At 35.9% G+C, this 27,075-nt stretch overlaps 1 protein-coding gene across 3 annotated transcripts in view; it reads left to right on the top strand.

Moving 5' to 3' along the window:
* Positions 1-27,075, top strand: part of CADPS2 (calcium dependent secretion activator 2) — a 729,035-nt gene that overhangs the window by 404,366 nt on the left and 297,594 nt on the right. For all 3 annotated transcript variants that reach the window (XM_069087109.1, XM_069087108.1, XM_069087107.1), the window contains exon 8: positions 18,853-18,992. In XM_069087109.1, coding sequence (XP_068943210.1) covers positions 18,853-18,992 — 140 coding nt within the window. The remainder of the gene's footprint in view (positions 1-18,852; positions 18,993-27,075) is intronic.

The raw sequence follows: 27,075 nt of genomic DNA, 5'->3' as shown, positions 1-27,075 counted from the left end.
AGATAAATACACATAAAAATATATAGTGAATTAATATATACAGTATAAATATAAAATAGTCATATACAAGGTAATTGGGGCAAGAATAAATAAACTGTTGATGGGACCAGGAAAGGCATCATATTGAAGACAGTACAAAGGTTCATCATGGAGGAAGAAAATGATTCTCTGGGGCAGAGGTAAGGTGGGAGAGTATGTCAGGCATGAGGAACAGTGGGCACAAAGGCACAAGCAAAGCACCATGTGTGAAGAATGGAGCAAAATCTAATTTGTTAGAATCCCACAGTGCAAGAGGAGAATTCACATCCAGTGAATCTGGGAAATGTTGAGTTGGGATAAGATTGGTGAAATATTTTAAAAACTGAACAGATGAGTTTATATTTTACTTTGGAAGATGTAATGCCACATATGAGCAGCTTTCCAGAGGTCTGCTGCTGTGAACAGCTTTTCATGGTTCTGATTACATAGTATAGTGAACAAATCAGAACAAAACATTCACAGAAAATCACGGTACGGCATTCAGAATGTTACAACTTATCACAGAAAATCAAATTACAGCATTCACACCAACTTATCACTAAAATGGCCACATAGTTTTCACCAAAGTGGTCAAATAGTTTTGAACAAAGTACAATCATTTAGTCAATCAGTCACTTAGTAACTCAATCATTCAATCATAAAGTAAAAGTGGTCAAAGTTTTCCACTCATGGGGCACCCTAAGTTACAAATAAGTCACTATGAGTCATCAGTCACTACTCAGTACCTTCTTAAAGGGTAGTGAAAAATACATAGGCCATCCATCCCCATGCCCAGTCAAAAGTAAATCACAATTTCATCACTACTCAGTACCCACAGAGAGGTCTTTTCATCTTGACTTGGGGAAGGCTTTTAGCTTCCATGGCTCTTGTTTCATGGTCCCAGCTTCCACCCGAATCTAACCAACTGCCACCTGAATTAAAAGGCAGACAAGCTCCCATCTCCTTGTCCAGCTCTCCATGCAGTTCTTGCCCCACATTGGAGCTCACAGTGTCCAGTCCATCTCAAATCCTTCACAATCTCTGTTCCTGGGAAGACAAGGCTTAACAAAGCCACAAGAAAATTAATGCACATTAACAAAGCCACAACAACATTTGTACAGAATACTGATACCACAGTCATGCTTCCTTAGTCTTTGGCAGCTCCAGCTGGCCCTTGGAAATTCTACAAATTGTCAGTTGTGTAGAGGATAGATTGTAGTGGGGACAGACTCAAAGCAGTGAGAATAATTTAGAGGTTATTAAAATAGTTTAGGTAAGAGGTGATGAGAGCCTGAACTAAGGTGATAGCTGAGGAGAGATAAATATTAGAAGTGAAAGAGATAGCAATGTCAAAATGTGGCAACTTATTATTGTGCATGTTGGGTGAGAAAAAGTAGAGTGACTAAATTAGACTGGGATTGTGAAAGGGAAATGTGAAAGAAAAATGGGCTTGGGAGAAAAATTAGTTGTTTTGGAAATGTTAAATTGAGGTGTTTCTAGGAATTCAGCATAAAAATTACTATTCCTGCAAGGTCAAATGATAAGACTTTATAATTAATAATAATAATCCTCCCCACTGCTGCCCCCACCACGCCTCAGTTTAGTGATATTCTATCAGTCAACCCTTTTCCCTGCCTTGAACATGATTCACTCTCAACAATAGCACTGACTCTGAAAACATTCTCCTCTCTAGGGTTTGGATATGGACACACACACACACACACACACACACATCCTCTGCTGGACAAACTTTACCCATATATTCAGTTGTCTTCTTTTCTCCATCTCTTCATCAATATCCAGGAAAGTACACCTACTATATTTACTTTTTAAAAAATCATGAATATCTAGATTTTTAAAGATTTTCATGCATATTATCAATTTGGCATGTATATCCATCTTCCTGATCATTTAAGATTTGCTCAGATTTCTTAACCTGATTATGATAAGGATTTCAAGTTCTTCAAGGACGACTTTCAGCCCAGCAATTGGGAGCAGAAGATAACAGCATTACAAACAGTTGTATCATAGCCAGGTCTTAGTCCCACATCTTTTGACCATAAGTGCAGTGCTATTTCTTATGATAGGGCTCCTTTAGAACTTGGCAAATGGACATTAGCAAATTTATCTAGAGATCTATAACATCAAGCAAAAGCAACTTTCAGGTTCTGATTACAAAGATAGTAACTCTCCATATATTCAGTAACAAATCAAGGCAAAACATTCACAGAAAAGAGAAAAATCAAAATACAGAGTAACTCAGTCATTTAATAAGTTCTCAGGTCAATCACAAAATACAAAAGTCAAAGTACTCCACCCCTGGGTAGTCTCAGTTGGAGATTAGTTTCCAATCATAAGCAAAGTATATCCTTGTGGTCAGTCACAAAACACAAAGGCCATCCACCCCCAGGTAACAACTAGGTTACAATATCATCACAGCATTCAATACCTAAGGAGAGGTCTTTTCTTCATCTTGATCTGAGGCAAGTTCTCAGCAGTTTCTGTTTGTGGGAAGACAATTAAGAAAGACTCAACATAGATACACATTGCCAGCATCCTCATCAATTCACTCTCTTCCTGTAAAATCAACCTAGACCCAACAACAAGGTCTTAGGAATTAGCACAAATCATCAATATAATCCCAGGACCCCTGAAAACATCAAGAAGACCCTCCTCCAGGATTTCTGTAAACATACAAGAAAATCCTCTTTCAGGGCTTCTGAACCAACAGCAAGGTCCCAGGAATTCTGCAACAACAGCAACGTTCTCTATCAGCAGAAAAATCTGACAAAGTAACATCAAAACAGACAGACCAAATACCGGCACCATAGTCATGCTTCCTCCCAGTTCAGTCCTCAGTTCTCATTTCTCTCTCTCCAGCAGTAGCATCAGCCTCCAGATGCTGGCTCCCAGAAGTTCTTCTGGCCTCTCTTTGCTTGTGCCTCTCTCTCTATCCACAGCACCAGCTCCGCCCAGTTCAGCCCCTTCTTGTCACGTCAAGAAGTCCATCCTTTGTGGGGTTCATTCCATTACCATTACAACATCTGATATTATCTGTAAATTTTTGTTATGAAGCAGTTTATGGTCAAGTGATTTGCTCAATTTTGAGGCAAATATGTGTTCATTTTGAATGTGACAATATATATTACGCCTGGATCAATATGAATCCTGAAACTATTATTTTTTTAAACTTTTATTCATTTTAAACTTATATACAAAATGAGAAGAAATTTAAAAGAGCATTTCCATGTACATAGTAGAATATAAAGAGGAAATTCATTTTAAAGCCATAAATTTCCATTTCAACTGTTTACTTGAAAAAAAACCTATGTAATAAGTACTACATATTGTTTTCAAGTTTTACCCAGCTTTTCTATGCTTCCAAGTTTTCTTTTGTTCTCTGCTGTTTACTTTTTATTTTTTTCTCCCCCCTGCCCTAGAGAAGGCTGCAGTTAAACACAATTGTGTGTATGTGTGTCATAAACACACACACACACACACACACACAGAGCCATACCATATATGCTTCCATTTATGAGCTCCTTCTCTGGAAGTGGATAGCATCATCCTTCATAGGTCCAAGTCTTTCCATGATTTTTCTAATCAACGAGCTCATCATTTCTTACAGCACAGTATTATTCTATCACATTCATATAACTATAACTTGTTTAGCTATTCCCCAATCTGATAGGTGTAAGATAATCTCTCAAAATTGTGTCAATTTTCATTTTTATCATCAGTAGTTAAGTATTGCATGAATTTACCTTAGCTTAGCAATGGAAATATCTGCTCGACAGAAATTATGTTTGTCAAAGATCTTTTAGGACCTTCCTGAGACAGAAAGAATACACCAACGTTTACAGTTCTAGAATTGATTTACCCCCAGAGCACATGGGTTTTTCTTTCCATATTCCTCTGGAATATTTCTAGGTGAGCCTATTCAATTCCCAAGATATTGAGTACATTGATTGAAAAGTGAAGGTTTATGACTAGATTGGGATTATTATTATTACCTTTGCTTTTCTGGGAGAGTTTAAATAGAACAGTAGGTGGTGGTCCTTCTCTGAGAGCCTAGACCTGTGAGCATGAGGGCAGGTTAGAGTAAGTGAATCTATAAATCTGTATCCACATGTCCTGTATGAAGAGATATAAGGCCCTTTTTTGGATGGCCAAATTTAAAATACTTGTTAAATCAGGAGACAAATTAATTGATCTAGTTATCATCTATAAAACAAGATTTCATGCCACCTTCTGCAGGAGATCTTTCCTGGTGAATCAGTCAACAGGGATTTGTTAAGCACCTAAGTATATCCCAGGAATTGTGCTAGTTACTGGGGTTACAAATGCAAAGAATAAAACAATCTCTACTTGAAAGGAACTTATCCCATCTACTAGATAGAGACTTCTGCTCCAAGATTGCAGTCCATCTAATCTGTATATATCTTGTATGTACTTGGTTATTTCCATGTTATCTCCTTTGAGCTCCTTGAAGGAAAAGATTTCCCTTTCTTTGCATCCCCAGTGTCTGATAAAGAGAAAGTGCTTAATGAATGTTTATTGTTGCTCTTCTATATCCTATCATCATGCATTGTGTCTTTACTTGGAGGAAAAAAGGAGCTAAAATATTGAAACCAATCCTTAAGATGACTGTAGTACATATTTTTGTGGTGCAGTTGCAGAAATATTAGTAATTAATTACAAGGGCAAGAGACAAGCAAAGTTGCTGTTCAAATGTTTATGGAATAATTAGGGAGCCATATGTGTATTGAGATGAACAGGGGGCTTGAAGCTGAAGTTTTTACTGTCCCTTAGCAGTTTTCTGGGTGACCTTGAGAGATTCATCTAACCTCAGTGCCAAGTTATTTATAAAACAAGAGCAAAGCCAACTTCCTACGGGCACTGTGAGGATTAATTTGAATAGCACAAAGCACTTGGAGATGGTCTGTTAAAAGGCTCTCCATAAATGCCATACATTATTATAACCATGACTGGAAAAAAGGCAATAAAGCTACCATTGCAGTGTACTCTAATAGGAACTGTATTTATAAGAATATATAAAGGTTACCACTATTCATAATTTATGACATAAAGAAATAGATCAAGAATAATAAGGATGCTCTCTTCTACCATATAAGCAAAACATATCTGTAGTTGTAGGGGCATACATTTCCCCCTTTTACACTCCTCAGTGGGAAAATGTGAAACTGGTGACTTGCAGTACATAAAATTGATTTACAAAGAAGAATAACAACTCATGCCTTTATCTAAGTCAGGAGAAATACAGTGGCAGAAAAGCTTACATCATATTTGGCTAAGATGGGTGTGGAGGCAAGGGGAGCCTTATATCCATGGGACTTGAAATTTACTAGGAAATCTTTATGCATAATGGAATAGAGTAAAAGCTGCCTTCTCCAGAAAGTTCCAGAAAATACCATATATGATCTTTTCCCATATAAGTCAACAATCCAGCAACCAGAATTGTCCTTGAAAGAAAGGTACCACTCTCCATCACCTATCTATGCCTTTTTACTGTTGCCTGTGCTTGGAATGTTCTTCCTTCTTGCCCCTGATTCCTCCCTTCAGTACTCAGCTTAAATCCTGCTTTCTGCAAGGAGCCTTTGTAGTCCCCCCCACTATTCTAGTGCCTCCCCTTTGAGATTATCTCTGGTTTGCTGTATGTATACATACATGTGCATATGTGCATATACACATGTGTCTGCATTTATGTATACATGTTGCATCTACACAGTTGTTTGCATGTTGTTTCTCCCATTAAAATGTGAGGCTCTTCAGAGTAAGGCCTGTTTTTGCCTCTCCTTGTATACCTTTTACCTAACATGAAATAAAGCACTTAATAAATGTGTTTTGCCTTGACTTGTTTTTATATTTGTATCCTTAGGGGCTAGCATATATTTGACATACAGGTGGATGCCTAATAAATGTTGAACTGATTTCATTTTAATTCAATTCATTTCAGCATGTAGTGGCAGGAACACAGGACAGGTGAACTGGAGACCTAACCCCAGCCATGACATTGATATTGGGAAAGCCATCTGACTCTCAGGCTCTCAGTTCTCTCATCTGTTTGATGAGGCATTTTCACTAGATAACATCTATGTTATTTTTCAGCTTAATTTTAGATGCATCCTTTACTTGTTTGTAGCCCTACTATAGGCACTATGAGAGGACAGAAAGGAAATAGATTATGTGGCTTTTGCCCTCAACAAACTTACAATCTTATTAGGGTAAATAAATATCAACATTGTAGAACTCTGGCACTCAAAAAGCAGACCTGGCCTCAAGGTATCTTTGCTGTACAAGGGGAGGTTTTTATGGACCAGTGGAGTGAACTTGGGCCCCTAAGATCAAACATCAGGGAAACTGAAGCTGATTTTCTTGAGAAGATGAGTCTGCAAGACTTCCTTGGTAACATTTTCCAGCATTTCAAAATGTTAGGCCCTGTCTAATCTAAATTATCTCTCTCTTTTTTTGTTGTTTTGATTTACTACCGTTTGCCCTCGTTGGAAACAAAAACCAGCTGTTCACTGTCACTAATATAATACCTTTTCATATGCTTAAAGATCATTATTAAGTCCATACCCTGTCAGGCTCATCTTCTTTGGGCTAAATCCAGTTCCTTTTTGTTGTCAGTGCTGGAAAGAATCCTGGATCATGCTGTGACACAGGTAAAGAGATGACAGTCTGTGAATAAACCAAACTGCTAAAGCCCTTCCAGCCTGTCCTATGCTTGCCAGCACACTTGTTCCTCTCCCATACATGGATCTGAAGGGGAAAGTGAAAGACAGTTTTTGTATCATGAACCATGATAGCTGGTATTTATGTAGCACTTAAAGATTTCCAAAGTTTTGTTTTCTCTCCTTTGATCCCCAGAGAGACAGAAAGGTAGCATGATTTGATGCAAAAAGCTCCAGACTTGGAGTCAGGTGAGAATTGTGTTTGAAACCTTCCTCTAACACTCAGCTTCTTGCATAGACATAGGTATTCTCTATGAGTCTCAGTTTCCTCACTATTCTAGTGGCAATAATAATTCTCATAGTACCTACCTCAGTGTGTTATTGTGAAGATTAAATGGTTACACTTTATTTGACAGTAACAAGCCTAATATATTGAGCAAAAGTATTAATAGTTGATATATTGGCAAAATTTGGGCTAATGGTGGAGCATTGAATATTAAAAAATCTTTTCAGTTAAGAGTTAGACTTTTGGATGGTACATGACATTGTACATGGATTATTGAAGTACACTCAGAAGAGAAAAATGCCCAAGACAAAGAAGATCTACACTTTCGGAACATCAGTTTTTAGACAGAGGGAAGATGACAAACCAGTAAAGACCATCATGAGGCCATAAAGTGAACAGAACCGGGAAAGAGTATCCAGGAAGAAGGAACTGTCAGTAATGTCAAAAACTATAGAATGAGGAGTGGCTAGGTGGCGCTGTTAATAGATTTTTTTGCCCTGGAGTCAGGAGGACCTGGGTTCAAATGTGGCCTCAGACATGTGACACTTACTAGCTGTGTGACCTTGGGCAAGTCACTTAACCCCAATTGCCCTGCCTTCCCCCCTCAAAAAAAAAGCCAAACTTTAGAATGGTCAATAAGGATGAGACCTGAGGGGGGGAAAAACATTAGATTTGGAAAATGAAAAGGTAACATTGGTAATATTAGGGAAAACAATTTCAGAGTGGTAGGATTCTACACTAGTTTACAAGGGATCTAGAAATAATTGGTGAAGAAATGAAAGCAACTAATGCATGTTTCTTTTTTTGGAAGATTAGAAATGAAATGGAAAATTAAGAGTTTGATCAACTGCGTATAACAAAGTCTAGTGGAGAATGTTTTTAATAGTGGTAAATGAGCATGCTTTTAGGAGGATGGACAGTATCAAAATCACAAGAAATGAGTTGACCTTGACAAGCAAAAGTGTCACTTCATCCATAATAGAGCTGAGGAGGAGATGGACAGACAGATGGAAGACTAGAAGGATGAAAACACTAAAAACTGATCATCTGTATCTTCTTAGTGAAGATAGGAAGTTAGGTTATCTGAATGGAGAGGTGGGATTGGAGTATAGGATTTGAGGTTAGAGGAGATTTAAAATAGCCACTATGGCCATTTGATAGGGAGCCAGAGATGAATGCAGGGGCTCAGTGGAAGCTTTAAAGTTAGGTAACATGTTAAATAATCACAGAAGTCAGGGACTCAATCTGTACAGACTACCCTCAATCTTAATACCTTCCTCTAGTAACATTCTGCAGATGCAGTCTTTCAGCAAATGGGCCCTTTGTTTATTCTGGATTTACCAGAAAGATAAGAAGAATTCAGTAAAAATGCTTCAAATTAAAACCATATATAATTTCATATTGTTGTAGTTGTTTGCCCTTTGTTCTAGAAGAGGACCCATAATGACATCAGGAAGGTGAACTCTCTTGACTTGCAAGTGGATTGTATTTAAGTGAGGCAGGATGAGATCAAGGCAAAGATGGACAGGAATAGGAGAGGATGACAAAAAATGTTTAAAAAAAAGAGTTGAGGTGTAAGAAATGGAAATGACCTTATAGATTTTATAGAACATAACTCAGGTGTAATTAATATTTTCTTCAAGAAGAAAATTCAGTAGTTCTAGATATAAGAATATCACAGATACACCTCACCCCCAAGATTATATTTAACGGGGAATAATTTGTTACAGACATGGGTGTAATTTTTAACAATCTGCATGTAATAAGATAGGCAGTTCAAAGACAAAATCAATAACAAATTACAAGAAAAAAACAAAAAGACAAGATAGAAATTAAGCTAGAAACTGTAGCTAAAGAACTTGAAATTAAAATTATTTTTTAAATTAAAATTATTATAATTAGTTTAATAGTGAAGCAGAGATGGGTAACATGTAGTTTATAAACTACTGCTGTATGGTACACAGATCTTGTATTATATATGCATTTTTATTACTCTTTTTCATATACTGATTAAGCAAAGATATTAGCTAGTATTATTTTTGTAAGACCTTGCTTTATTGATTAATATTCTAGAAAAAGTTTCATTACTTTCAGCTGCATTGCAGTAAAGATCAATTAACATTCAGAAAGTGAAAAAAATTAATCAAACACACCAAAAGAACTTTGGAAAATTTAGAGATTAGTAATGGAAAACATAAATCTCAAGCTGATGACTTGATTAAGTCAGATAAGTTTAAAGACATTACATTTAGGAAAAATAATAAATTTAATGCTCTTCTTAGGAATGTTGCTAGAAAGCATAATTCAATGCATGAACTTATGTCTTATTGCACAGAAACAACAATGGAAGCTTTTTAATTATTTTGATGTATTAAAATTCTGTTTGGTCTTATGAAGAACTAACTTCACCATGAATAGCTGGTGGGGAAAATGTAAATCTAACTAAAATGTTAAAACATTAAATCAATTTGAAAAATATTTGAGATTTGGTAGATAATGACAGAATCAGTGTTCCATTCCTTGCAACTATACGAAAAGCTAATGAGATAGCACTTGTAATCTCTAGTGCTGAAATTAAAAGATATTTTAGACTAAGGAATTTAATTTGTAGAATAGTGAGAAATAGTTTAATAGTAGATCATATGTCAGATTTAATGTCAGTAAACTTATTAGGAAAGGAGTTAGTGGATTGGGATACAACTCCACTTGCACCAAAAGGGTACAAGAATTTTAAAAAATCAACAAAACTATTCTGTGAGAATGAGTTGACTATATATAAGAATATTGCATATTTTTCTATTTGTAAATTGTGTATAACCCATGTTTTATATCAATAAAATTGTAATAAACTTACATATGTCTGTCTCTCTATATACATACATACACTTTCCTTTTTCATAGTTGATTGTTAAACATTTAACATCATACCACTGATTACAAGTATTTTGTACACATACTGAAATTGAACAGTGATCTAGATGGAGATCTCCAGCACTTTGGTAAAATATCCTTCCTGTTTAACATCTAAAGGAAAATATGGACAATAATCAGCACAATAAAAGCTGGATGAGTTGTAATCTGTGCTGTTGTAGGAGATAGTCACATTGATGAGACCACCCACAGATCCATTACATTATACCTAGTTATCCCACTACCTTAAAAATGTCCAACTATACACAAGAAATTTAATAAAAATTTAAAAGATGTCCCTAACTAAGCAATATATTGCCAGTGGTTCTACTCATTAAAAGTTGATTTTTCTAATCTAATAATACTTTACTAACTGTTGTAATAGGTTTATTTGTACTCATAATCCTAGTTTTCTTGTTAATGTGATAAATTTGCGATATAATCTCTTTAACTCCTAGTTGTCTTCTATAACTGTTGTCTTTAGACAAAAAGGTCAAGGTTATAAGTTACTTCACAAGAGCCTGGAAATTATTGTTATATTGGACCATAAAACGAAGCTTTTAGAGGAAGTGTTTTAATAGAAATTATGAGTGATCTTTCTTTGTTGAGGGAGGGAAGTTTGACTTAATGAGTGTAGGACTGGCCCTGGAGTCAGGAACAACTGGATTTGTATCCTGCTTCCACCACATGCTAGCTTTATGGCAGTGAGCAAGTCAGTTAATTAACTATGTTAATTAGCTAAATAAGTTCTAGATATAAGAAGCACATCAGTTCCTCAATTAACTATCATCCTGTAAGTTATAGAATAGCTGATCTATGTAACTTCATGGGATTTGATATTTTTGTTATTTATGTTTATCAAATTATTTCCACAATTTCTCTAAACTGATAAAATTGCTTTGGATGCCACCACCCACAACAAAGCTGCTACTTTTCCTCTTTAAACAAAACAAACCAAATCTGATTGGATATAATATAATCATTGGCCTCTGATGCAAACTATTATTTTGACCTTGGGAAAGTCTCTTAACCTCCATGCACCTCTGTTTCTTCATCTAAAAAATTAGAGATTGGATTAGCTGACCTCTGAGGGCTCTTCCAATTCTAGACAGACTCTATGATCCCAGAATAGTAGCAAACAGCCTCTAAAATTTATACCAATTTCCTTTTAGAATATAAGGAGCATTTCCAATTTGCTTCATTTACTTTTTTACAAATAGCAAGTGTGTTTTTAACTCAAACTACATTTTTTTAAAATTGTTCTGGACTTAGAACTGTTTCACTAGATTTTTTTGAAGGGAGTAGGAGGGGAGAAGGAACCCAAGTAGTTTCAATAAAAAATTGCCTCTTTGAATTTAACTGTCCCCAGAACCCCTCGATGTTAGGACATTATTCAGAGTTAAATGAAGTGTTGTCAAAGATGGGGCATACTTGGCACCGTATTATTCCTTCTCATCCTTTTGATAGCTCTGACTAAACTTTTTGGCCCCATGGAATTCTCTACCAGAAACCACTTGCTTTGCAGTGCCTTTAAATGGAAGGTATAAAGCTATAGAACTTTAGTATAGTTATTTTTCATGGTTTGTAACTTCAACATACATTTGAATTGTCCCCATTCTTTTGAAAATTTGCCTTATAATTTCAGAGTTACTGCAGTATTCACCTCTACTTGCTGCTGTAATAAAATTCTAAAAAATGACAGAATTTCCCTGTTAGACCCATTAAAAATGCTAAGCCTGTTGCCTATTTAAAGGATGTGGAATACTTTTAGTAAAGAAAAACCTAGGACCAGACTCAGGCTTGTGGGGGCGTTCAGATAAATCCATTCCAAATGTACATCCTGCTTCTCAGAGTGAAGAGCAGCAGAAATATTCATGCTAATGTTAGTCTGCCTGCCAGCTCTTATAGAACTTATTTCAAGAAAAAACAAAATTAAAGGAGCCAATGGCAAAAAGTAGAAGAAAAGTAAAATGCTACATTTAAAGACTTGTTTCTCCATAATTGTGCCTGAAGTATGAAGCTCAGTTGTCCCAATAAGTGTTTATTCTTTGAAAATAATTTATATGCTGTTATCAGTCAAATATTTGAGTGAGAAGTTGTGTGGTATAGTGGATATACTGACTTCAAAGTCAGGAAGGTCTGGGTTCAAATCATTCCTCTGACACATAGTGATTATCATGTGACCATGAGCAAGTAACTTGATCTCTAAATATAATATGTATGTATTCTGTATATGTGTATATGAATGTATACTTATATCCTTACAAACAAATATACAGAGAGCTGTTATTGTGTGCAAGGCTTCATGGAAGCTTTTGCTATGTGAAAAATCTATTACTTTAATATACTAGTAGAAAGAGACCAAAAAGTCAGAGCTGTAATGTAAAGAAAATAAAGTAGTCTCTATAAAGGCATTATGTTATTGGAGAAAATAATCAATCTGTTTTGCTTTGTTTCATATTTCAGTACTTTAAGGATCCAGCATTTCCTTGAGTATTCCCTACACCAAAGCAGATCACAATCCCTCTGTAACTTAATGAATGGTATTTGAGGTTTTCTGTGATAAAAAAAAAATGTTGTTCAGTCATTTTTCAGTCACATCTGACCCTTCATGACCCCATTTGGAGTTTTCTTGGCAAAGACACCATGTGGTGTGCTGTTACCTTTTCTAGCTCATTTCACAGATGAGGAAACTGAAGCAAACAGGGTTAAAACGACACCCAGGATAACAGTCAGTAAGTGTCTGAGACCAGATTTGAACTCAGAAAGAGGAATCTGCTTGACTCCAGGTCCAGCACTTATATCCACTGCACCACCTGGCTGGCAGCTGGTCTTATATATCAAAAAGGAAATTCATATATGCATATACATATACATACTAACATACATATATACACATGTTTGTGTTGTAATCATTATTCTTTAAGAGTATTATTTCATCTCCTAGGGTTAAGAATTTTAGCAAAATTGGGGAAAAAAACAGCCCAATATGTTGATTTACAATTTAGTGAAGATGACAAGTGGTGTCTACTGTATTTATGAAGAAGATAACATTGGTTTTAAGGATAAGAAATGCATTCACAAATAAATTTATTTGAGTACCATGTTAACTGATATTTAAAATACAGAGAATGAAAATAGCCGTATATTTTTTCGTATTGTCCAGAAAGAGTAATAATATGTATATGAAGATTAGGAGAAGTAATTACTTTCTTTGTAAGAAAAGGACCAAAACAGGAATGTAATTATTGTGTGTGGGTATAATTAAAGTCAAATAAAATAGGATTGACTATATAAGGATCCTTGATAAATCTTGAGAGTCTTAGAGTATTTTAATTGTTAGAAGGATAAACACTGAACACACTACTTTCAACAAGGGGAAGAAATCCATTCTTTTGAAATATAATTGGCTGCCATCACAATCCTTCCTTGAAGTCTCTCTTATCTCTGTCAAATGCTGTTGAAGGAGAGCTAAAAGACTTGATATGGGTAGTTCCTATTTTTGACCTTTTAAGCCAGGGAGATAACTGTGAAAGATTGTTTCTGGATTTTCCCTAATTCCAACTCTTTTTCTTCTGACTTATTTGCACATTTACCAAATAAATTCCAGTGTATCCCTAATCTTAATCTTGGCAAATTAATAGTAGTTTTGCCCAGGCCCTCACATGACCAGACTGCAAAGAAAGGGATCATGTATACTGCTTAGGGTTAGAGTAGAACTTCGAAGGAGGATGATTTTGCCTCCCTTTACCTAGTTGCCCTCTAGTTTCCTAGTATCACTGTTTCAATTTCTTCAACAACACATAGACTGGAAGTTCTTCTTTTTTAAAATTAATTTGCTTCTTTTTAGTTTTCAACATTCACTTCCATAAGATTTTGAGTTCTAAATTTTCTCCCCATCTCTCCCCTTCTCACACCCCAAGACAGTCTTTAATTTGATATAGGTTCTACGTATACATTCATATTGAACCTATTTTCACCTTAGTCATGTTGGAAAGAAGAATTAGAACCAATGGGAGAAACCACAAGAAAGAAGAAACAAGCAAAAAGAGAGGGAGAGAGTAAATAATATGCTTCAATCTGCATTCAGACTCCATAGTTCTTTTTCTGAATGTGGACAGCATTTTCCATCATGAGACCTTTAGAGTTGTCTTGGATCCTTGCATTGCTAAGAAGAGATAAGTCTATCAAAATTAGTCATAGGACAGTGTTGCTATTACTGTGTACACTGTTTTCCTGGTTCTGCTCACTTCATTCAGCATCAGTTCATTCAAATCTTTCCAGGTTTTTCTGAAGTCTGCCTGCGCATCATTTCTTATAGCACAGTAGTATTCCATTACATTCATATACCGCAATTTGTTCAGCCATTCCCCAGATGATAGGCATACCCTCAATTTCCAACTCTTTGCCACTACAAAAAGAAGTACTATAAATACTTTTGTGCATGTGGGTTCTTTCCCATTTTTTATGATTTATGCTGGAATTTCATCCCAGCTTCTATACTTCCCAATTTCTGAACTGTCAGGTACCTCAGAATGCTAATGATAATAGAGAAAAAGGAAGACTCCTGTGAGAGACTAGCCTTTTGTTTTTGTTGGTAGAAATTGTTTAGGATCAAAGAGTATAGATTAAGAATGGTGGAAGGGTTCTTATAGGTCATCTAATCTAACTTTATCATTGCATGTTCAATGTGTTTTTTTCTTATAAAACTGTGGTGTTAGGATTCTAAGAATTTGTTGCCTAGGTGCTACTGAGGGTTGAATCTTCAAAGAGAACTTGGGGAATATGGTGGAGCTAGTAAAGTGAGTGAGGAAAAGCAGTTTGACATATAGATAGGGCTTTGGACTTGACGTTAGGAAAGATCTTTTTTTTCAAATCCCACTTCAAACATTTATGTGACCATTGGCAAGTGTATTAGAAGGAATTCTGAACTTGGAGTCAAGAGAACCTGGGTCACATCCCAATAACTGTGTGACCATAGCTAAATTCTCTAGTCTCTTTAAATCTCATATTGCTTATTTATAAAATGAAGATACTGAACTAGATGGCTTCCCACGTCCCTTCTAACTTGAAATCTATGATCCCATGTTCACTGTCCTCTACCCCAAAAGGTTGTTGTAAAGATCAAATAAGATACTATTTAAAACACTTCTAAATGTCAACAGTAATGATGATGATCCATTGAACTCAACATGTGTGTTAGCTCTGCTCTATCACTCTCAGAATAGAAGCAGGAAGGTTCAGTGAGGTATGACATAGGCTTTGAAAGAAGAAGAGGTAAATGACTGTTGGAAAAGATTTTACATTTGGACGGACTACAGTCATCCCAGCGGGGGTAAAAGAGGTTAAGCATGAAGTGTAAGGGAAGTACATTAGGACATATAGAGAAGTGTTTTCTTCTTCCAGTGAGCCAGGAAACAAGGATGGAAGAATTTTGAGGCCCCTATAGTACAGAAATAGAATTGAGCCCAGAGGCAGAAGAGATGACTTAGTTGCCTACATCTGTAAAGAAAATTCATATGCATGTTCTTATAGAAAATGAGAATTCTATCAGTTCTTGCAGCATTGTCAACCCCAATCTTCTTTGGGTTAGGTGCCTGAATAGTTTCATTTAGCATACAGCCTGATAGAATTGAGGCAAAGGATAGAAACAAAGAATGAGTGTGTTTTATAACCAGCTTGATGCATGCCAGTCTTTGCACAGTAAGGTTCTTCTTTGATTGTCCTTTTGATCCCTCTAGGAGGATTGATCCCTAAGGCAAAAAATAGGAAAGATGAGTTGGTGAAAAAGTGCCAGAGATTAAAAAAAAAAAGATCAAACCTAATTCTATTCCTTCCCCATGATTTCCTGTTAACCTATTACTATTCAGTGTTTTAAGAATTCTGGGGGCGGCCAGGTGGCTCAGCAAGTAAGAGCACCTGCTCCAGTGTCGGGATGACCTGGGGATCAAATCTGGGCTCAGATACTTAGCACCACACCCAGAAATAACTGGCCGTGTAACTGTGAGCAAGTTACTTAACCCTGATTGCTTTAAAAATAAAAGAATTCTGGCAGTTTTGTGCCATTTTTTATTTGCTTTTCCTGTATGTACTAATGGTAAAAATTCCTTAGAAAACTGAAAGAGTAGTGTGTACATATTTAAGGGATAGTAGGATAGGGAGAGGTAGCAATATATGTCCTTTCTTTCCTGAAACTTGGGTGGAAAGAGACCTAGGTAGCAGAGTAGTATCAAATGAAACAGGCAAGCCAATCCATGGAGTTTACAGGAGAGAAGAAAATAGGACCCAAAAGAGAAAACCAGCTCAGTATTAAGTATTTCTAGGGTTTTGGCCCTGGCCAAAAACCTGCCTACTTACACAATAAGTAGTGCCTGATCTTCCTTATACCCCCAGATACAACTGGATTCAAATGGAGCTACTTGATTATGTCTTAAACCCAAATCACTCTGATCCACAATGATTGGCCAATAATAAGTCCTAGCTCAAACCTCTGTTGGTCATTGTTTGGGTTTTGATTGCTCAGAGTGAGTGTAAATAGTAGTTGTTTCTGTTCTGGCCAGAAACCCTTGACGATCTTCCACTCCCAGATTGATTTTTTTTTTTTTGAGTAGGTAAAAGAGGCCATTCTTTGCCTCATTTCTTCCCTAGTCAATCACTGAATGGATCTTGATTCAGTAAGACAGAGACCTGGGAAAAACCTTAGTTTAAAAAGGCCAAGGTCTCGCACTACATCTGGAGCCATCTTAAATCATTTGACCTGTGTCTTGCCCTTGGATCCAGATGATTCTGGAGAAGAGAGACTGGTGACTTTGCACAGCCCTGCCTTACATAAATACAATTCCCTTGAATACCAAGACATCACATTCCTGATGTGCTCTTACAGAACAAGGGACAAACAGAAGAGTTGACATTCCTATTTAAAAATCATAGCTTCAAAGTTTGGGCATAGAGAGTAGAACCAGGAGCAACGGGCAAAAATTGCAAAGAAGCCTATTTAAGATTCATGTCAGGAAGAACTAACCGCTAGAGATGTCCCAAAGTAGAATGGCCACTTTGGGAGGTAGGGGGCCCCACCTCACTTAAAAACTTCATGCAGATTCTAGATGACCACATTTTGGGGATGTGCATTTAGTAGATTGGTAGATTTAGTAGATTAGAGGTTGGTCTAGTTGACCTCTGAAGTCTCTTCCAGCTCTGAGATTCTGTGATTCTTATATAGCCCTCTTTGGAATTGAGTAGTAAAGTGACTTGTCCATGATCACACAGTAATAATAATAATAATAATAATGAAAACTAGCATTCATATGGCGTCTTAAGGTTAACAAAGTACTTTCTTACATAGGTTATCTCATATCATCCTCACAACAACCCTGTGCTGTAGATTCTATTATCATCCCTGTTTTAGGTATGAGGAAACTGAGGCTGACCATTTAAATGACCTGCCCAGAGGCACACAACTGGGAAGTATCTGAGTAGAATACCACTGGGCCAACTAATTGGCTCTGCCATCAATATTTAGCAGAGGAAGGATTTAAAATCTGGGTCTTCCTGACTCCAGTCTCTCGCCCCCCCCCCCATCTTCTATACAGCCTTGCCTGCATTCCATTTTATATTTCCATTAAAGCCTGAATAAAGACTGGCATCACACAATTATTAAATATTTGTCATGTGCCTGACACTGCACTCAGTGCTAAGATAGAAAGACAAATACATAGTCCCTACCCTGAAGAATCTCACAGTCCAGAGGGGAAGACAGAATGCAAACAACTTTGTAAATAATTGGTATAGTCAGAGTAAATGGAAGTTAATCTCAGAGGAAAGTGACTAGCAGACCAAAAGGAGCCACTTACAGAAGATGTGATTTAAATTGTGTCCTGAAAGAAGAAAGGGTCATTGTGAAGAAAGAGAGTATTCCAAGAGTTGAGACTCTGACTAAAGGATGCCATCACTAAATCTGGTGTATGTCTAAATGATACAGCTGGTTGGAAGGGCGGGGAGGGGAGAAGGGGTGCAGGAAGGACCTGTTGTTTTTAATCAGTGAAACACCAATAAAACAGACTAACTTTTTAGGTCAAATACTGGCCAGTTGTTTTGCCATCATGTTGAAATGTGAAGTACAATTTTTTCTATTTTTTCACAAATTGATTAAGAATAATTTATTCAAGCTATGACTACATATTCCTAATTTAAAAAAAAAATCTATTCAGAATCAGTCCTTCATTAAACCTATGATATAAGCAGAAAATCTACTTTAACCGTGTCTTTTCCACCTCTAATTGATTTTCATTAGTACATCTATTTTATAATGAAAATGTTAAAATGAGTGTGGTTTGTGCTGCCTAAGATTAGTTTTCCTTTTATAGAGCAATATATTTAGCTTCAAAGAACACAATTTCTAAAATCTTATTCCGTACAGAGTGCAGTGTCAAAATCTGAGGTGTCCATTTCATTGCACAGGAGCATTTTTCTGCTGTCATTTCAGCTGAGTCTATTTGTGCTTTTAGTGACATAAGAGGAAAATGTCATGTGATAATATAAAAATGAACATTTGTAAGAAAACAAATATGCATCTGAATCCTCCTCTTCTGTTAAAGGAGAAAATCAAATAGTACAATTAGGTACATTTGGGCCTTGAGGACTTTTTTTTTAATTTTTTATTGCTGCTTTTTTTACATCCCCAAACCCTCCCCAAACCAGTTCTGTACCATTTCCCACCCCATCCCCCAAATCCCCTTTCTAACAGATAAGCCAAAGCAAAACAAATCCAAACCTTGACTCTTTCTGAAAATGTATACCTCATCCTGTTACCTATATAATCTACTACTGTTTTGATGAGAGGGAGGACTCTTTTTAAAACTGGAAAATATGTAAGAAATATCTTGATGCCAGCAAGTAGGATTTCTGTGTAATACACTGAAAAGTTTTCCATTTTGTTCCTTACAGGTTATTTTGTATCCAACTTCCAACAGCTCAAAGACAGCTGAATTGCACAGAATGGTGGTTCCAAAAAATAGCCAGGATTCTGATCTGAAAATCAAATTGGCCGTGAGAATGGATAAACCACCACATATGAAGCATAGTGGGTGAGTGTTGACTTGAGAGAGTTGGTAACATCAGTATTTTAATGAGGAGGTTAGTTTTGAACAGTTATTTAATTTATTTTTAAATGTTAATTATGTTTAATTATGGAAATGTATGGCAGAACAAGCCTGATTACCAAGGTGTCCTCTCCTACACATGTGAAATACATAGATTCTTTCATCCTTTTACTTAAATGCAATAGACAGTTTCTTATCTAGATAAGAGTAGATTTTCCAGAGGCCTCAGCTTCATATCTGAGTAAAATATTTTTCTTCAAGATTCCTAGAATTTAATTCTGTCCACACTCCAAAACCAAGTAGATTGATATGAGAAATTATTCACGAAAATAAGCTTATAGAAACACATATCAATTAATAAAAGTTACATAGTTGGCACTTTAAGTAATGCTCTACCAAGACAATAACACCTCAGTTATACGTGTTAAGGGACACAGTTAAAAAGGTGAGATATTCTCTAAAATTTTCTCTATTTGTCTTCTGGATAATAAAATTTAATTTCAGTTTCTCCAAAGAGACTTTTTAATAGTTCTTTGAAAGTTATCCCAAGATGATTAAAGATGTTCATATGTTCCTAAACTAAATATGTTGAATGAACATCATTTAATCTTTTCTTGTTTATCTTCACAGAACAAACTACTGATTAGTTTATGTTCCAAGCTTCTGTGGAAGGCAGTATCATCCTTCTAGTCTCTGAAATCTATAACGTTTGCATCATCCTCAACTCCTCACTCTCATCCAATATATACAGTAAATTGCCAAATCCTGTCATTTCTACATATATGACATTTCTCAAACCTCATGCAGCTACCACATTAGTTGAGGTTTTCTTGACCTCTTGCCTGGATTAGTATGAGCTCCCTACATGATCTCCCTGCCATACTGTAGGCCATCCTACATGGTGCTACTGGAGTAATTTTCCATTAGTACAGATCTGACCATGTAATTATACTACTTATTCAACTCCAGTGGCTTCATACTGCCTTCAGAATACAATATAAAATCCTCTCTTTAACTTTTAAAGCTTTACATAACCTAATTGCAACGTATCTTTCAAACCTCATTGGACATTACTCCCCTTTCTGTCTTCTGTAATCTAGCCAGTGACCTTTTTATTCCTTACACATGACATGCCATGTCACAAGCTTATGAGAGAGATGGCTACCAATATGTATATATAGGTAAAATCATTCTGTACATACTTCTATTTATCAGTTCTTTCTCTGGATGCAGATAGCTTTATAGTTAATTTGGGTATTCATAATAGTCAAAATGACTTATTCTCTCAAAATTGTTCTTAAAATAATATTGCTATTAATGTATACAATGTCCTCTTGGTTATGCTCATTTTGCTCTTTGTTCTTTCTTGCAAGTCTATCCATGTTTTTCAGGATCATTGAGCTCATCATTTCTTATAGCACAGTAGCATTTATATACTCTAATTTGATTCAAATACTTAATATAAATTTATGATTTTTTTCATTATTCTTGCTATACGTGTGTACATATATGTTTATACATCTATTTGTTCTACCAAGGACAGATCTAGGGTTTTGTATTTAGTTCTCAGTGCCACTTTATGGGATATACATTGATAAGCTAGAGACCATTCTGAGAGAATGTCAACTGGAAAGTGAGAAATCCTTGTGGTTGTGATGTATGGGACCTGGTTGAAGGAAGTGAGAATGTTTAGTATATAAAAGACTTTCTAGAAGACTTGAGGACATTTTTAGCTATTCTAAAAGCTGTCACATGGGTTATTCTGCTTGGCCCTTTAGGGTAGGACTACTATGAGTGGTGGGTGAAAGTTGCAAAGTGGTGAATCTGTAATTGATTTAAGAAAAAATTTCCTAGGTATTTAGAGCTATCCAAAAGTGGATTGAGTTGCCTCAAGAAGTAGTAGGTTCTTTCACTAGAGAGCTTCTATATCAGGCCACATGGCAGACTGACGAAGTACCATCCCATCAGAGATCTCAGGTCAGCTTTTAAAGGGATGCCACATGACCAGTGCCACGTAAACAGAAACTTGCAGAGGCCACAATCAGTGATTGTTCAGTACACACCTTAAAATTCCTGCCAAGGCCAAGTCTCCCTGGCCTGGAAGCCCACCCACCTCCATGAAGGTGAGCTGACTGGGGAAGGGTAGAGCTAAACCCAGCAGGCTGCTCACTTCCCTGAGGGAGAGCTGAGGTTGGGGAATGGGAAAACCAGGTACTACGTTATATGTCTTGGAGTCATCTTCATAGAGATGGTAATTAAACTGATGAGAGCTGTTGAAGTGAAAAATTTAGAGGAGAGCCCAGAATGGAGGTTTGCCGTTTAGTTAGCAGGTCTGCTATAGCAAAAGAGACTGAGAAGGAGCAAGCCCACACAAGAACTCCTGAAGAGATTATTATCCTGGAGGGCTGGATCCTGAGAGATCAGGAAGGATGAAGACTGAGAAAAGGTCAACAGATTAGGCAATTAGGAAATGCTTAATACCTTTTTAGATAGCAGTCCCTAGTTAAGTGACAATGTCTGACGACAGATTTGAAGGTTAAAAGTAAGAGAAGAGGAAATGGATGACCTTTTCTAGGAATTCAGCGATGAAAGAAAGGAGTGATATAGTATAATATATGAACAAGTTGAGACTGCCAATCATTGGATAAAGACTAAATGGTAAGGTTAGAATGGTGGCAATACTAGAAGCCTTCAACTGACTCTACACCCAAGCCACAATGCTTTGTGATCTATTAATACTAACTGCAGTATCTGCCCTTGTAAAGGGGTCCTTGCCCAAGTTTGTCTAGGCAGAATGCAATAGTGCAAGGAGCAATGGCCCTGGAGTCATAAAATACCAATCTGATGCTTGCTGGCTGCATGACCCTGGGCAATAAAATTCCTTGAGCCTTGACTTCCTATATACTAGAATTGGCTTCCTATTCATTGAAATTGGTTGCTATAAGTTTTGTCTAAATGGGAAAGTTATTATTGATCTTGTAGTGGTGGTGATGATGACAGTAACACTCAGGAGTCCTTGTTCCAGTACCAGATTGTTAAGCATTAAATGTCTATTTCAATATGCTGATGGCCTAAAGTTCTGTTTAGGTTAAGTGATTGTGAAAATCTCATGGATTATTCAGTGATGCAGTTATAAATATCATAACCAAGGTCTCCTCCTGATTCTCAGTCCAGATTTTTTTTTCTTTTTTTCATTGCAATGTTTTGTGACTGTACTATACTCTGAATATTAGTGAAATGAATCCCTTGAAACTTAGCAATGTAGGATAAGAACGGTTTGTTTTGTTTTGTTGTGTCCATTAACTACAGATAATTGTGAAGCAATATAAAAGGAGAACATTTTAAAGATTATGTTTTTAAGAATTTTTAGTAATTAAAATAATCCTCAAATTTCCTGAAAGAGTTCTATCCATCAGTCAAAAATAATGTCTCAAAAATATCATTAAAGCTTAAAGAAGAGACTTCCAAGGATGAAAGTATCTCATTGAAAATGTCATTCTTCTAATTCCTAGATAGTTGAACCAATATTAACATGTTAGTCACTTTACCTAAATTAAGAATCATTTCTTTTGCAATCTAGTGTAATAGAAATATCAGTGGATTAGGGACGGCTTGGGATCACATATCAGATATACTAACTTTATTCCTTCCATGGTTTTAGGAAAGTTATCTGACCTCTCTGACCCTCAGTTTCCTCATCTTTAAAATGAGCTAGATTATTTCCAATGTTCTTTAAAATTCTAAATCTCATGATACCTTATAGTGATATCTTGGTGATAAAATAGATTCCCACCATCATGACTAGGATATCAGATAAAGATATTATATGCATTTCATGCTATGAAAGAAATACATCAGCTATAAAGTGGGATAAAGTAGAAGTGCAGTGAGGAAGGGAGGAAAACAATAAGGATTTAACACTTCATAAATGAATCCATTTAATAAAAAAAAGTGTTTAGAAATGGGTTTTGCTGGGCTTAATTAAGTTTAGTAAAAGAATTAAAGGCAAGTAACTTTGTTCTTTTAAATCCTGTTATTACAAACCAAAGTGTAATAATGTAAATAGGAATGGTAGATTAATAGCACTTTGCTTTTGGGCTGTACGAATTGTGTTCTGTCAGTAATTCATTCTGTGATAAATAATTAACTTATGACTATGAATAATTGAAAACAGAGACAAGCCTTGTAAGGAAAAAGATTATTTTTTATCTCAGACATAGGAAACCCTTCTTACAGAGTTTTTAAGTGGGTTAAACAGCAGAATGCAAATTAAGAACATTAGTTCAAACCCATATTAAGAACTAGTCTTTGGAATGTTATGTAATGTTAGGCTACTTTTTTTTTTCTTTCTCCCTTCCTAACCCAATTCCACAATGATTTCTCTTCCTTCCTTGATTTTTTTGTAACTTTTGTGGTTTGTAACTCCTTTGACATTTAGCATATGTTACCTTGTATAAAATATTTGATCACTATTCATACATTGTTTATGCTCTTATGCATTTGTCCCTATGACAATAATAGTTGGCATTTATAGAGTACTTTGAGATTTGTTAAGAACTTATCTACGTTGTTTCATGTGATTCCCAGAAATCCTTGAGGCAGCATTTATAGATGTTCTTACCCTCATTTACAAATTAGTAACTCACATTAGACTGTAAGTTTCCTGATGGAACGGACATACACACACACACACGTTTAGTTATTCTGCTATTTTTCTTAGTAACAGGATGTACTTAATACACTCAATAGCAATGAAGATAAACATAGCATGCTTCTGAGAGTTGTGAAGAGCAATTATAAATGAAAGCAGAGCACATTAAAATATGAAGGGCTGCAGAGCGGTGTTGAACACTGTTATTAATTTAGCTTAGTGGAGAAAGTGTCACTTCAATAATAAAAGGCAAAGTTCAGTTGTCAAATGTTGCTTTCAATTTCTTAAACTCCTTTAAAGCAAAAAAGTGAAACTAATTTGATGTAAAGCATGTCTATCAATAAGCATTTGTTAAGCACTCACTCTGTGCCTGCACTTTGCAGACTGCTGAGGACACAAAGAGAGGCCAACAAAACAAAACAAGCAGGCCAACAAGAACAACCAGCAATCAAAACAAAACAAAAAGCCCGACTTTTGCCCTCAAGGAATGTAAATTCTGATAGGAGAGACTGTCCGTGAGAATCTTTGTATATATAAGATATAATATACCTATACTCCATATAACATAAAGAGTACATAGAAGGTAATCTCAGAGGAGAAATCACTAACAGTTGGGGAGACTAGGAAAGGCCTTCTGAAGAAGGTGGAATTTGAAGTGAGTTTTGAAGGAAGCTAGGGAAACTGGGGTAAGGAGGCAGAACATTGTGAGTTGGGAGGGAGAAGCAGGAATAGCCAGTGCAAAAATACATACAATGAGGGGGACAAATAAGTGATTATTTTTTAAAAGTATCCTATAGGCACTCAGTACAAATATTTATTGAATAGTTTATTTGATATTAGAAAATTAAAATTTGTAAGCAAATATAGATGTTTCCTCTGATTAAATAAATGTAGTGATAAATATAGCCTGCCTAAACCAATTGCCTTATCTAACTTATATATGAAAAAAGTAATTGTAAAGGAGTCACAGTATGTGCTGTGATCCTTTACCTACTGATGGAGCTGATTAAATGAACCTGTTCCATAACATTTTATAGCTTGGTCTGGTGTATGCTTGTTTGCTTCTGTGTTTGAGACAGAAAGGAGTGAATTCCATTGAATGTGCTATCCTTTAGCATAGCCTAGTGGCTAAGCATTAGTATTGTCTCAGAGCTTAAATGAACTATCAGATGGCATTTATGTCTTGTAGCAAAGAAAAGTCAACCATAATCAAAATAAAAATTTTAAAAACCTAAAATATTCATACTCATATATAAGCTAAAGAAAAGGAAAAGAAAAGAACTTAATTTATTGAGCTATATATATATATAATAAGATGTGTATATATGTGTGTATGTAGTCATAGATATAAATCAGAAATTCTTAGTCATATAAGCATAAATGTAGATTATTTTATAACAAAAGTTGTACAAAGCAGTTTTGATATTAGTGGAAAAACTTCTATATGTGTGACTGAGTTCAGAAGGTTCAAAGAGTTCAAAAGAAAAAAAAGTCACTAAATCAGAGATGCATGAATTTTTCCTTATCATAGTTAATTGTGAGTCTATGAATTTTTAAAACATCATTCCTGATTCATCTACATGTAGAAAGTAAATGGAAATTTCAAAATGATTTTTATTTTGTTCTGCGGCCAAAACACTATTTTGTTAAGTTGTATGTGGCTCTTTTACTATTTTTTGGTAGTACATGAATTAAGTGATTTTGAAAAGTTTAGCACCCTTCCTCCGCAACCCCCCCGCCCAATAACAGCCATTCATATCCCTGAGTTCGTCATTTATCACTGATTCCTGATTTCTTCTCTAGCTACCTTTAAGTTGGTTTGTAGCAATGATGAAAACTTTGCTCATAAACATTCATTGAGCACTTTCTTTGGTTCGTTAATCCATTCTTTTGTTCAACAAGCATTCATTTAGCAATAGTTCCCTGAATGTCTTTAAAATTGTTTTACCTCCAGCATAAGATTTTTTTTAGTATGAAGTAGCTTGGGGCAAAGTATTCTATATTTTGATCTGAAATGGAATAGTCGCTTCCTTACATAAGACATTGGTTATTGAAGCAATCAAGTTCGAATGTGGTATCTTTACTGTTGTTAGTGATTTGTTATTGTTTAGTCTTTTTTGGTTCTGTCCAACTCTTTGTGACTCCTTTTGGGGTTTTCTTGACAAAGATATTAGAGTGGTTTGCCATTTCCTTCTCTAGCTCATCTTATGAATGAAAAGACTGAGGCAAACAGGATTAAATGACTTGTGCAGGGGCATACAGCTACTAAGTGTATGAGCCTAAATTTGAACTCAGGTCTTCCTGACTCTAGGTCCAGTGGCCTATCCACTGCTCCCTTGTCAATGATATTAGATTACAATGAGAAATTTCATCTATTTTGCTCCATTTCAGATGTCTTTGTTGTCTTTCTGGTTTCATCTATAAATACACTTGGGATGAACTGGCCTAACTAAACTTCATACCAAGATCTTACAAAAATGTGTCTCACCTCACCTGTCCTGTAGGTGCTAATTGCTCAGTGTTCCATTATTAAGAATCATGGTGCAATGAAAAGAAATTAGCTCTGGAGACAAATAACCTGGATTCAAATCCATCTTTTGGAACTTAGTACCTTTGTAACCTTGGGCAAATCACTTAATGTCTATGACCTTCAGTTTCCTCATAGGTAAAGTAAAATTATTAGACTAGATAGATTTTGAGGTCCCTTTAGGCCTCGATAGATGATCTTGGGATCTTCTTTGTCCAAGGACATGAATCAAAGAATGTGCTCAGTGAATGTTTTTGAGCAAAGTTTTCACCATTGCTACAAACCATACCCAAGGGCAACTAGAGAAGAAATGCTTTGTCCAAGGAGTTTGCACTCAAAGCCAATGCCATGCCTTTTGATTGGGCAAGAAGATGGAAAATCATTTCATAGAGATGGCTTCTATCTCTTTCAGCCTTCTCCTCATTTTGAACACTGGTTTACATCATTTAAATGTTTCTGAGAAAGATGTGGATACAGTCAACACCTTGACTTTTGACCATTTTCCATCTTCATAGGCAATAGCATGTTTAATCAGAAACTTTAATTACATTTTTATCCTTTCTCCTAATTTGATATTTACTTTGATTTTTTCTCTAACTGGTATTCTGACAAGAATTTGACTCTGAAGTGATAGTGAGAAATATATTAGTTATGTGACCCTGGGCAATTCATTCAACTTCTGTTTGCCTTAGTTTCATCATCTGTAAAATGGGTGTGACAATAATAATACATTCTTCCCAGGGTCATTGTGAGAATCAAAGCACTTAGCACCATGTCTGGCACATAGTAGGTGCTATTTAAATGTTAGTTATGAAGAAGAAGAAGAAGAAGAAGGAGAAAGAAAGAGAGAGAGAGAGAGAGAGAGAGAGAGAGAGAGAGAGAGAGAGAGA

Source organism: Petaurus breviceps, unplaced genomic scaffold, assembly GCF_028583685.1.
Source record: "Petaurus breviceps papuanus isolate PSGF00001 unplaced genomic scaffold, PetGlider_PUasm1.0 181, whole genome shotgun sequence".
NCBI lineage: Eukaryota > Metazoa > Chordata > Mammalia > Diprotodontia > Petauridae > Petaurus > Petaurus breviceps.
This window is presented reverse-complemented; position numbering and strand designations above follow the sequence as displayed.